At 40.9% G+C, this 13,113-nt stretch overlaps 1 protein-coding gene and 1 non-coding gene across 8 annotated transcripts in view; both read right to left on the bottom strand.

Annotated features, from left to right (window-relative positions):
* Positions 1–13,113, bottom strand: part of CKAP5 (cytoskeleton associated protein 5) — a 154,884-nt gene that overhangs the window by 27,100 nt on the left and 114,671 nt on the right. For 5 of the 7 annotated variants that reach the window (XM_060261131.1, XM_060261132.1, XM_060261129.1 and 2 more), the window contains 9 exons: positions 12,410–12,559; positions 11,877–12,080; positions 11,574–11,709; positions 8,610–8,803; positions 6,042–6,214; positions 5,779–5,802; positions 3,821–3,994; positions 2,193–2,313; positions 687–866 (listed from right to left, as the gene is read on the bottom strand). In XM_060261131.1, the coding sequence (XP_060117114.1) occupies positions 687–866; positions 2,193–2,313; positions 3,821–3,994; positions 5,779–5,802; positions 6,042–6,214; positions 8,610–8,803; positions 11,574–11,709; positions 11,877–12,080; positions 12,410–12,559 (1,356 nt within the window). The remainder of the gene's footprint in view (positions 1–686; positions 867–2,192; positions 2,314–3,820; positions 3,995–5,778; positions 5,803–6,041; positions 6,215–8,609; positions 8,804–11,573; positions 11,710–11,876; positions 12,081–12,409; positions 12,560–13,113) is intronic. The other 2 variants (XM_060261133.1, XM_060261135.1) reach the window with 1 other exon arrangement.
* Positions 2,021–2,132, bottom strand: LOC132590352 (small nucleolar RNA SNORD67). Its single transcript, XR_009556692.1, has one exon. It is a non-coding gene; the product is annotated as a small nucleolar RNA SNORD67 (small nucleolar RNA).

The raw sequence follows: 13,113 nt of genomic DNA, 5'->3' as shown, positions 1-13,113 counted from the left end.
AATATACTAATGAGGGTGACCTAATATGCTAATATTAGGGGATGTGGTCTAATATGCTAATGAGTTCCTGCTGGGCTTTTTCTATAAAAATAGCCCTGGTCCTAGGCATTTGTCTAGGATGGTGGGTCCGGTGTCTGTGTGCGCCGAATTAGGTTCTCCCCACATGACTTCAAATAGAAACACAATCATTTACATTAATTTTGCCAGCCTGAATCATTCTCCCTCGGCAGAGCACTGTTTTTTAAGTTGATAATTTTGAATAGCCCACGAATGATGTTATAAATATCCAGACAGCCCTTGGCAGAAAAAAGGTTTCCCATCCCTGATCTAAGTGGTGACAGAAATGTGATCTCTTTCAAGTTACAAACACCTGTCCATAGGACAGTTTGTTGAAAAAAGAAACTATCCACTGTAAATAGTTAAAGTTTCCCTTATGCCTGTTCCCTTTTCACCTGACAAGTTTAAAACTGAAATTTCCCTGACATTCTGACCTGACCACTTTCCCGTGAAATAAAACCATTTATGTTGTGAATTAAAACCAAAAGAAATTGCAATACTGGAGTGTTAGAGGCATTTTTTTAGACACAGAAAGGTACAACCTTGTCAGAAAAAACTAACGTAATTTAGAATGAATTAGACTGTCAGTTTCACTGGTCATTTCTCTTTGCCCACATCAAAAACCTTACCGAAATCATGTTTCCAATTATGCAACTGTACAGCTTGACTATCTCATCCTTGTCCAGTTTCTCATCAGCCATGTGTGTATTATAAATGAGGCGGAGTTGCATGAATGTAGCTATTAAAAACTGGTCAATGTGGCCAGACATAGCTTCTGCTTTATCCTCCTGTCTCAGGACTTCATCAATCTGCAGAGAAAACCTCAGTTGTTATTTTTTACTAACAGTAAAATTGTATAATATTGGCATGAATACCTTTCCACATAAAACACAGTTCTAACTTCCATTCCAGTAGTCACACTATTTCATTTTCTACAAGGCAATCTCATTAGATGCAATACTTTGACATGTGTAAACAACAGCAGTTACTGTACAAAATCTTAATTAACAGCCCCTTAGCAACTCTTACCTTGCTGTATTTCATTTTCTCCATTGCTATATTATTATCACATATGTTATTTATTTAGTTTTGTTTATAGACTGCCTTTCTCACTGAGACTCAAGGCAGATTTTAAAATGTTACTATATGTGACCATCCCAAAGCAATTCCATAACTTTTTACTGGCATGAAAGTGATTGCATGACACCACCTGATGCTTTGGAGATGGTATTTAAAGAAAAAAAAGGTGACTGAAAACCAAATGGATTTAGGAGGAGTTATATAGTGACTTTCTAGTATCTTTTATCCTTATATTTCTATTAAATGTTATACATCAGTGTTATTTATTTTGAAACAAAGATGCCAGATACTAGGAAAAACCTGTCTTCTTGATAAGTTTGTTATCAACAATCTTTACAGATAAAACAATGCAAGATGAATTTAGCACTTTCCTTGTAAGGAAAAGTAGACAGTTTTATACCATCTGGACATTGTTCCTGTCCCTGAGCAGGAAGTTCATCACCAACCATTTCCCAATACTGACACCAACAAGATAGGACAATGTTGCATTTGAGTTAATGTCAAAAATCTTTCAAGTATCAAGGAGAAAAGTAAACCAGCTTTGATAAATGTGCAAAAATATAAATGGCAAGATGAGAAAGAAAGCAGGTTGGGTCTTTTAAAGCCAATATTCTGAAACATCACTAAAGAGGACAATAGTTGACAGGGTGTAAGTAAACTAATATGAAGAACAAAGGTACTGAGTTATACTCTCAAGAGAAAAGGAGTTTCTCCTCTCCTAGCAAAGAGGCTTCAATAAGTTTCCTATATATGTTCCTGCACATGATAATGAAGAAAGATGATGGATGGATGTTACTGGACATGATGGATAAGTCTACACAGAAATGGAAAATATTTTTCTTTAGCCAGCATTTAATATCCTCCTACTTTCCTTGTGGAGAGTAGCGAGTCAGATGGCCCCTGTGCACTTGTTTCTGTCACCAGGGAGGTTCTGAGTGATGCCTGTGTCACGTGACACTTCAGCTCCACCCAATGTGCAACTCATCACTCTCGCAAACTATTTGCTGGCCCTCATCACTGTTGTGCATTTACCAGCCAGAAAAACCTCCACTCACCTGAGCTAGAGCTTGAATGCTTGTATTGATATCGCCACTGGCTACCTGGGAGATAACGAAGTTGATGGTGGATGCTGTGTTACTGTGCATATCATCAAAATGTGGAGACACAGCACGGATCCTGGATGGTATGAGGCAAAAAAGTATTAGCGCTCTTCAATATGCATTTATCTAGTGCCTTTGAATTGAAATATTAGGATCATTTAGGCAGTAAAGTATCACTCTCAGATCAAAATCTTAGTCCTATTTTTTACATGGTACGTACCACAGTTTAGTGATTTGTTACAAAATTAGCACATATGATAGATCAGACCAAATGAACAACTCATGGCTTGGAAATACAAATGGTTCATCACTGTAAGAGGATATTTGGGTCACACCTGTGGCACTTAGTGCCAGCTCAATCAATTCTTAGGAAACCAATGCCTGACCCCTGTTATTCATGTTTGTCCACACTGAGATTATATTAATTTGAGACTGCCTAGAAAGATTACTTGCATACTTCAACTGGTAAAATATGGAGCTGCAAGACTACAAACTGATTGCTATTGACAACATTTTTGCTAGCTTTTAGATCATAGTTTAACTGCTTGCTTTACTTTAGCTTTTATTGTTTCTGGTTTTATATTATTTGAGGTGCAAGAATTTTGAAAAACCATTTTGGGTCTGAGATGTAGCTTGTAATCACCCCCTGGGCTCCCCTGTTTTTGGCAAAGTCTGTTCCCTCATTTGCATGTGCACATTTCGGTGCAGTCATGCAGTTTATACAAGAAGCCTGCATTAACCTAAAGTCAAATGGCATTAAGTCATACTAAGAATGGAATGCAAGGCAGCTTCTCAATCATGCAAATACCTACCCCAAAAGTGATTCAATTGAGGATCATTTCTGTTGTACCCGGCAGAGTACATTTCCCACAAGGACTTTGGATCCTCTTCCCAGATAATCTGATCCTAATCAATGACCCAGATCTCCAAAACAAGATACAATGGGCTAATTCCAGCAATTTCTCAATATCTCAATGACTAGATAGGAAAGTTCCTGCCCTTCCCCAATCACAGCATTCACTCAGCCATATATGACATTTCTGACACACAAGGGGAAAGCTCCCCTCCACAATACAAAGAATCTCCTTTCAGGCTGTTTCATTTTAGGAGGATTAAATTTTTATTACACATCTGAATACCACCACTCTTCTAGGGGAAGGTTTTGTATTGTGCCTATTTCTGTACATCTTCCTTTCTGTAATTCCATTCTGCTTCACAATATCGCTTAGTAAATAAAAACACGTTCTCTTTAAGCTTACTCCTCTCGTTCTTTTGAGTGCTGGTCTGAATCTGGACCTTGGTATACACAGGGTTAAGATCTCAAGAATATGAATATAACCTAAACACACATTTGCTCTATGCTAGCAACAAGACACCTTTGCACGTTATGGGCCCTTCGCATGCTTTCTTGATACTCTTGAAGCATTTAAATGCCCTTTCCTGGTATGACAGGACCTAAAAACTTGATTTTATATTATACAAAACAGTTTCTACATTTGGAAGGAAGAAGAAACTAAAATAACTAAATGAACATATGTAAATTGACAATGGTCCAAAAATGTTGGCCTCTTAACTCTACTCACTTGGGTTCAGGGATCAAGACTGGTTCCAAGATCTCATCCAGTTTGTGCTGGACAAGTGCTGGCATTTCACACCGAACTGTACCATTATCATGTTCTATCTCATCTAAATCCAGCTGAAATTCCCGTGGAACTGTGTGTGCTGCTTCAGAGTGGCCACTCATATTACGGGCTTGGCTACAGAAACCAAGAAAGGCACTATTATTATTACAGTTCTCCAAGCCATCTTGCTAGGTTGACAGTGGCAACCACCCCTTTCATCCATTAGGCAAATTCTCCTGCCACAAACATTTAAAAGAGATCTCTTCTCTCAGTTCTCTATGAACTGCAGAAAACTTTGAAAGGTAAGGATGGTTTCTCTTCTTTGTTAATGGACTTTAAGTAGCATTGAGTTTGCTTATTCTGTTCTCTGCTGTTCATGGAGAAAAGAGATGTCTCTGCTTCCCTGATGAGCTTTTGTAGGACTAGAAGGTGGGGAGATAATCACAAATGATACTTGGCTATTAAGCAAGGCCAAATTTGTGCACTTATTTATGTGTGCACTTCTATATATGAACCAATCTAAAATGAAAATGCTGGGATCAACTGATAGTTTTTAATCTCTCTCAACATAGCTGAAGAACTTTATTCAGTCCCCTTAGAAATTATCTCCAGTGCTGTTGCAACATACGACTTCCAGCAACTCTGCCAAGGAGCTGCTAGTTTCCTTGTATACTTGTATGTTCTGCAGTAGGTGATGTATAAATTATATACCATTGTACCATGGCAAACCAATGTGCAATCAATATGACTCTGATTTCACCATTCAAATCGCTTAGATAGGAAGGGCTTCATAGTAAATTCGGTTCCATCAAACACTAAGCCCCAGGGTCCAAAAGCACTTTTCATTCGGCCAGTTTTGCTAGTCTTTTCTTACTAAGAGGGAAGACTAGAATGGCATTCAGCATAATTTTCAGAAAGGTTTCAAGGTCACATTTACTACTTAATTCCATTAAGTGAACAACAGGCTTCCAAAAGCATGTAGAATGCAAGATAGGGTGCCCAAACATTCTAGCAGCAATCAAGTACTGGAATGATTTATGTAGTATGGGGTTTACTTCACACCTACACAATCTTAGATATTTTAGCGCACCTAAATTTTTAAGTTATCTAGCAGATGCAAATAATGTCAGCCAAATATAGAAGACTCTGGTTACTATATATATATAGCCCTTATTTTCCCAGAACTATGCAACCTTTATTTTACCTTCATAACAACCCTGAGATAGATCACTTACCACCATTTCAAAGGGGAAGTCAGATGAGACGATTTCCCCAGTGTCACACAACAGCAGTTTGGATCCCATGAAAACTTTTCATTAATGAATGGGAGAGGCATCACTAATTCCACCCCCTCCTGGCCCCATGCTGTTCCTGGTATGACCAGATCCCCAGGAACAACATTTCAGGAACCATGTTGAGCTGTGGGAAAGGGGTATAACAAGGAAATCTGTTCCACCAGCAGAAACTGCCTCCAACAGTAGGATTCTGGCCATTCAAATCCTCACAGAAACATGACTTGAAACCACAATCCTAGGGTCATTTTAAACTGATCTTCCTGGGCCTCAGAATCTGAGGGCCAGTGCAGCATAGCAGTTAGTGCACTGAACTCAGAATGGGGAGACTGAAGTTCACTCATTCAGGAATCTCATTGTGTGAGTTTGGACAACTCACTATTTACTAGCCTATCCAATCTTGTGAGGCTGTTGTGAGAGTAAAACTCAGGAAGAGAAAACCAAATATGCCACCCAGAAGTCCCTGAAGGAAGGGTAGAATAAAAATGAGACAGATCAGAAACACACCTATCATTGCACTTAAGTCAATGGAACTTATTTCCAAGCAAATTTAGAACTAGAGCATGAGAAAATTAAAGACAACTCCATAATAGTCTTGCTCCCAAGGATTTAGCATTCAGTACTTACATCCTATAAGTGCGATACATAATTCTGTCCATGGAGAAGCAGTGAAAAAAGGCACAAGACGATTTAGAAAGCATTAAAGACAAAACAAAACAAATGAAGGTTCAAACATTTTGCTTTACAGTATTTGCTCTGACAGTCTGTGACACATGCAGACAGTGATGATTAAAAAAAAACCACGCACACAAAAAGGAAATAGCAAGATATGGTCTTAGCACTAGCTGTGAAAATGTCAGACAAGTATTGCATTTTTTCTCATTACATACTTGAGTTTGGAAGACATGTCTTCAGCTGGTCCCTTCCGCAGTATATTGGTATTGGCACTAACACTCTGAATGCGCTGCGGTTTCTCTTCTACCTGCCTTGCCAAAGCAGCATTTGGCCTTTTAGCAGATCGTTTTATTCGCTCCTCCAACATGCTCATGTCTTTTTCAGAAAGCTGTGCAAAAGGAGCAATGATTTAGTCTGCTATGATACTTTTGCTCTTAAATTCAGACTCCAATGCCAAAGCTGTGCCGTAATTGCAAAATACTAGGGATCTTTCAGACTAAAAATCAATGTTCTGGTTCACAAATATGAGCCTTTGCAGTCCTCAGGGTTGTGGGCTCCTTTCCACTGCTGTCTCCCCCACTTTGATACTGGAGATTTTCAGTACCAAAGAACCCATGATTTGGAATACTGATTTGTAGGCAGTTTGTTAATTAATCAGATTCTGATGTCATGACCAACCAGTTTCTTGGAAACCCAAAAACCTTCAGTACCCAAGCTACTCATGAGGGAAGGACAGGAGACTGATTATTTAAAGCTTGTCTTCAAAATGAACACAGTCTTCTCTATGAGTGTATCTTAGTACAAAGACTAGTCACTATATTCTGCAATGACTCACTGCATACTTTTAGTATGCTATGATTCTTCTGAACATAAGGCAGGATTAGGCAGAGTACAGCATTTAATGAAACTGTATGCCAGCAATACCTTTGATGTTACTAAAAGGGTAATTCCGCAGTTTGGAAAACATTAAAAAGAGCTAAGAGAGATAGCAGATTCCAGGAACTGCTGCTTGCTGAAGGTCACGGAGTTTGAGTCAATAGAATAACAAGGTCAGATTTTCACCAGCTGGTTCTATAGCCTTCTACTAATTTATTTTAAAAGACCCAACACTCTTCTTTTTGGCAGACTTTCCCAAATGTTCATCCCCTCTGCTTCTCCTTGTGCAGTTAGCTTAGAGTAATCACTAGGCTTCCCGAATCCCCCGCCTGGGCGGGGGACCCCCGATTTGGAGCCTCCTCCTCCCCCCGCTCGGCAAAAATCCAGAAAGCGGGGGGAATGGCGGCCCTTCCCACACAGCCTAGATCCCAGCAGCTTTTCCTCTCCCCTTCTCACCGATCCCTGATGCTTCTCCTCCTCCCTTCCCTTCCCACCTTGGATCGCAGCAGCTTCTCCTTGCCCCTCCCCTTCCCACCCAGCTCCATCGCAGCAGCTGGAGCTTTCCCAGGGTGCTTCCTGCCCCTCCCCAAAGGACCATGTGCCTTTGCACCTCCGGAGGTGGTGAAAGGCTTCAACTTTCTGTGTCTATGTTACTGTGAAGAAACTGGCTGGTGAGTAGAGAGCCAATCCTCTACATCAGATTTGCGAGAAAGGGTGTGTGTGGAGGAAAGGGAAACGTCTTTATTATTCCCTATGTGGAATATTTCTCATAGGGTATAATGGGGAATTGATCTGGAGGTTTCGGGGGCTCTGGGGGAGCTATTTTTTGAGGTAGAGGCACCAAATTTTCAGTGTATATCTAGTGCCTCTCCCCAAAATACCCTCCAAGTTTCAAAACAATTGGACCAGGGGGTCCAGTTCTATGAGCCCCAAAAGAAGGTGCCCCTATCCTTCATTATTTCCTATGGAAGAAAGACATTTAAAAAGGTGTGCTGTCCCTTTAAATATGATGACCAGAACTCCCTTGGAGTTCAATTATGCTTGTCACACCCTTGTTCCTGGCTCCGCCCCCAAAGTCTCCTGGCTCCACCCCCAAAGTCTCCTGGCTCCACGCCCAAAGCCCCCAGATATTTCTTGAATTGGACTTGGCAACCCTAGTAATCACAGTAAACACCCACAATAAAGTATAAATAAAATAAATAAGAATAAATATTCTCAGTACACTAATCCCCCCAATACAGATTTACATAACTGGAAAGAGCTTATAAGGAAATCTTTCCCACCTTCTCACACTAGATCACCTTGCACCTCCAAATTAAGTACTGAGAGTAATAGGACCCTCAAGCATGCTCCACCACAGCATTAACAGGCTGCAGTGACAAGACAAAATCATGTGAAACTGCATCCAGCACAACCATAGCTAGTTTAGATTGAATCTTGCTGTACTAGGGCAAAAACAGACATGCTCACCTGTGTCATCATAGCATATTTACAAAAGACCTGTGACCCCTTTCCCAGCACATAACTTTTGGATGTACATAGGTGGCTGCTTGTAGAAAGGGAAAGGCAAGTTCCTTCTGCACACATAAGATCACTGTTAAGAATGCAAACAGTCATTATGGACTAAAGTGAACCCAATTTGGAGGTATTCACTTCCTCTGGACACTGGCATTCAACAGTTCTTGACATAAGTGAGACTTGCTTTTGCAGTACCACTCCATTTTAGCCACTTGGATTAGAGACCTCAACATCTGAAATAAATTGGTTTTTTCAAAGTAATTATAATTAATAATTGACAAACTGAATAGACTTGGTAATTCATTTCAGCTACTGGGCTGATTTGCTGTGACTGATAAATAAAAATTGTTAAGGATTTTAAATGTGCCCTTTCACTTCATTTTACTTACATTCCCAATCAGCTTGAACACCTGATCCCCATGTACATTGTAAACTGTTACAATGGTGTTGAGTGCAGCATTTCTGACAGTGTTGTCCCTGTCACCGATGTGAACTGCCATTTCCTTTAAAGCTTTGCCTGGAGTTGGTTGACACACATTCATACCGTACGATTCAACTAGACACCCCAGTTCTTCCAAGCACTCTATAGAAAAAAAAATGGTGGTACATATGAAAACCAAAGGCTATGCCAATCAAATATAAAATGTACTGTCTAAATTTATTATGAAGTGTTTATATCAAATGCTTCTTTATTATGAATTCATATACCAAACACATTTTGAGAAGCAGCTTTCTTCATTAAAGGAACAGTAGCAATCTCTAGGAATACTATACTTGATTTGCTAAGGGAGAACTAAGCAATTAAGAACTGTATTAAGAATGTGATACAGGGACATGCAAGCACTCATAGCCCTATCATAGCTGGTTTTAAAGAGGAAATTAGATTAATGGAGGAGAGTTCCACCAATGGCTACTAACCATGGTGACTAGAGGAAACCTCCACACAACAGAATAAAAGCAGCAGGAAGCAGCAGCAAATGTCTGAATACCAGTGCTAAGAGGTAGCAGAACAGAAAGGCTTTGGCTTCTATGCCCAGTGTGTTCACCCTCTAGGGCCACTGTGTGACACAAGAAGCAAGACTAGACAGACCACTGGTCTGATCCAGCAGGATTCTTCTTATGTCCATGTATGCCATCAAGTGCCTTGGAAGGGCAGACTATAGCTGAACAAAAATCTGGAAGCAGCAGCTGCTCCTCCCACCCAAACCCTCCAAATTCTCCTCCTCCTCCACCACCACCACTTATTAGGCTTGATGAATTGCCCCATCCTGACCAAAGCCAGGCTCTAGGTGGTATACAACGAGTTAAAATACATACATCAATCAATACAATCAATTAAATTCAAAAACAGATTGCAAACCCCAATGGTGTCATATTAAAGTGCACCATATTGTAGTGCTACTATTCCTACTTTCTGGATGCTGCATCAGGGGAGGGATGCCAGTTTGGCCACTGCTGTTGACCTCAGGTGAAAGCCTGGCAGAACATCTCTGCTTTACATGCACTGCAAAATTGTAAAAGATCTCACAGGGCTCCGGTGTCTTCTGGCAGAGCATACTACCAGGTCCTGGCCCTTTTTGAGGACAGATGGATCTCTTTAGGGTCAGGGATCACCAGTAGATTCTGACTCGTAGAGCATAAAGCACTTCCAAGGACATAACAGAGGAGGCAATCCCATAGATACACCGGTCCCAGACCACTCTAGGCCTTAAAAGTTAACCAAAACCTTGAATCTTACTCGGTACTCAACTGGAAACTAGCCAGTGCAGCACAGGAAGAATATGTGCCACCTGTGACATTGTCATCAGGACCCACACCATCACATTCTGGACCACTGGAGTTTCTGGGTCAAAGTCAAGGGTAGACCAGCATAGAGAGAGTTTCAGTAGTCTAATCTGGAGGTAACTGTCATATGGATTACCATGGCTAGCTCTGAATGAGACAGGAGGGAAGCCAATTGCCTAGCTTGACAAAGGTGGAAAAATGCCACTGTGGCAATATGTGTGACTTGGGCCTCCATTGAAAGAGGTATCCAGGGTCACTCCCAAACTCGACAGTCGGTGCTTGTGTCAATAGTGCCCTGTCAAGGGTTGGTAATCTGTGCTCTAGCCCCAGCCCCCCCAACCATAGAACCTCTATATTCGATGGGTTCAGTTTCAATCTACTCTGCTTTAGCCAGCCCATCAAGGCCTTCAAACCTGCAGCCAAAGATGATTGGACTGAGGCCAACTGGTCACCCAACAGCAAATATAGCTGGGTGTCATCTGCGTATTGATGACACCCTAGCCCAAAATTCCATACCAACTGGGCAAGGGGGCACATACAGATGTTAAACAGCATTGGGGAGGGACCCCATGTACCAGGGGGTGTCTAGTTGACACATCCTCCCCTTGTGCCACCCTGTTCCGGACCATGGAGGAATGAAGAAAGCCACTGTAAGGCCATCCCACATATTTCCACATCGGCAAGGCAGGTGAGTCAACAGGTTGTAGCCAACTGTGTTGCACACAGCCGTGAGGCCTAACAATAGTAGCGGTGCCAACCCGCCTCAATCCAGCTGCATGTGGAGGTCATCCATTACAGCAATCAGGACAGTCTCAGTCCCATGGCCAGGGCAGAAGCCAGACTGGAATGGGTCTAGCACTGACGTGTCTTCCAGAAAGCCCTGAAGTTGACTGGCTACCTCTCTTTTAATTACTTTACCCCTAAGTAGTAGATTGGAAACTGGGCGGCAACTGCTGGATCCAAAGGATCCACCAACGGCTTTTTAAGGAGCAGTATGACCACTCACTCAATGCACAGCAGCCAAGAAGGTCAGAGCGCCTGCTCTGGCTGCAACGCCACTGAGGACGAAACGTCTGGAAGAAAAACTTTCTCCAGTAGAACACGGCACTTGAGCCCAAAAGATTCTACAAACCCTAAGTATGACCACTGCTTTCTTGAGGCTCTCTGGAAACACCCATGTCTCTAAGGACAGGTTGATGATTTCCTTGGATCCTCTTGTTGCCAACCTTCACCAGCCATGAAGGACATGGGTCAAGTAGGCAAGTGGTAGGCCTAACAGCTCTCAGGACCCTGTCAACTTCAGAAGAAAAGAGCAGATTGAAAGAATCACAAACTGTCACCAAGATCAGCCAATATGTCATCAACAATAGAGCAGTAGTGTCATGATGACACCAGCTTGAAATGTTTGCTAGCACACTGCCTTCAAGTTTCTGCAGGATTTCAAGAAAATATTTCTCTTGTTTACAACCCATGTCCTCCAATGATTGAAAAAACTGCATGGCAGATGTATCATAAGAAAACTCTGTAGCACATTTTAGTAAACTATAGTGTATACTGAAGCTTCCTACCTGCCCGCTGTTTTGAGTTCTTTGACTTGGTCCCTTCCATGATAAAAGTAAACATCTTGCTGGCTGGATAGACAAGGCACATCCTATTCAGAATGGCACGCACATCTCTACGGATAACATCTTTTGGTTCTCCAACCTGGAGGATGAATAAAGGAAATATTGGAGACTTACAAAAGTTTGAAGAAACCACTAACATTCTAAGCCTGTTGAGAATAATACAAGCCACATATAAAGTTAATGCTGTAATTAAAAAATACTGGGGCCAAGATAAAGCAATTGTTCAATATTGTCAGATATTAATACCTTTAATACAAGATAAGGGATGAAGGAGGTAGCCTCATTCTCAGTCAGATGATACTCTTCTTGGTTCAACATAGTAAAAAGCAGCTTGAGATATTCCAAGGCCTTCATGAGAACACTTGTGTTGGTGTCAAAGAACCTCAAGGTGAGCCATTTTAGGATCAGATCCAAACAACTGATAACTCCATCCTTTTCACTTTCCAGGTGCTGAAAAGATGAAGCAGACTACAGTATCAGTCTTGGACAAAAAGGGAATTTTAAATAAAAATAAAGCAAAGATACTACTGGCACATAAGATGGCTTATTCATGCATGCATAATAGCCACTTGCACTACCTCCTGTAATTAACTTCAATTCATACACCTGTTGCACAATGCTTTAATGGGAACACTGGGAGATGAATAGTAATTACACTATACTTTTGTGAATACAGTGTAGCACTCTAAATTGAGTGGGGAGTTTTCAATCTTGCTTGCTCAGGGAAACTTCATTCCTGCATTACTGCTGTACTCACATCACAAATCTATTCTTCTCACCTCAACCATTACAGCAAGCGCTTTGTTGTGGTGTTGAAAATCTGAATGAAACATTTCATCTTGTAACCACTTGGCAACACAGCTGGACATCTGAGTCTTCAGTTGCTCAATATATTCATCACGAGGAGTAGTGAAGTTCCATTTCAAAACCTGAGAAAAACAGAAACAGACCTGGATGAACACAATACTAGAAAAAAGTCAAAGTAGAGCATGTAACATGCAGCTCCTTAAAGCTTTAAGACATGTTTCTTTTTTATAATACATCATTACTGATGCTGCAGTTTTAATCAGAAGGCTGAATACTTAACTCTTGCTCCTCACACCTCCACTTCTCCAGTTTTTTTTTTCCAAACACCTAAAAAGATTTACTTAGCTGGCAAAATTAGAAGCTGAGTTAAATAGAAATATTTTTTCTAATGAATATATTTTTATAGATTTACGCATGACCAAGCACATGCATTTTATGTTGTTTTATTTTCATTCTTAGCAACTCAGAGCAAGTCACAATATTCTACCTCCATAATCACTTCTAAAATGCAGCAGGCCAAGCATCTACCAGTTCACTTGTAAATCAGTCCCACTGAGTTTAATAGTACTTTTAGCAACTATACTTAGGACTGCAGCCCAAGACCACCTAACAACTTTCAGGGCTGAACACGGGGTTTATTCAAAATACCTATGCTTAATGTATGCTACAATACTGA

Source organism: Heteronotia binoei, chromosome 21, assembly GCF_032191835.1.
Source record: "Heteronotia binoei isolate CCM8104 ecotype False Entrance Well chromosome 21, APGP_CSIRO_Hbin_v1, whole genome shotgun sequence".
NCBI lineage: Eukaryota > Metazoa > Chordata > Lepidosauria > Squamata > Gekkonidae > Heteronotia > Heteronotia binoei.
The sequence above is the reverse complement of the archived record's forward strand: the minus strand, read 5'-3'. Positions and strand labels throughout refer to the sequence as shown.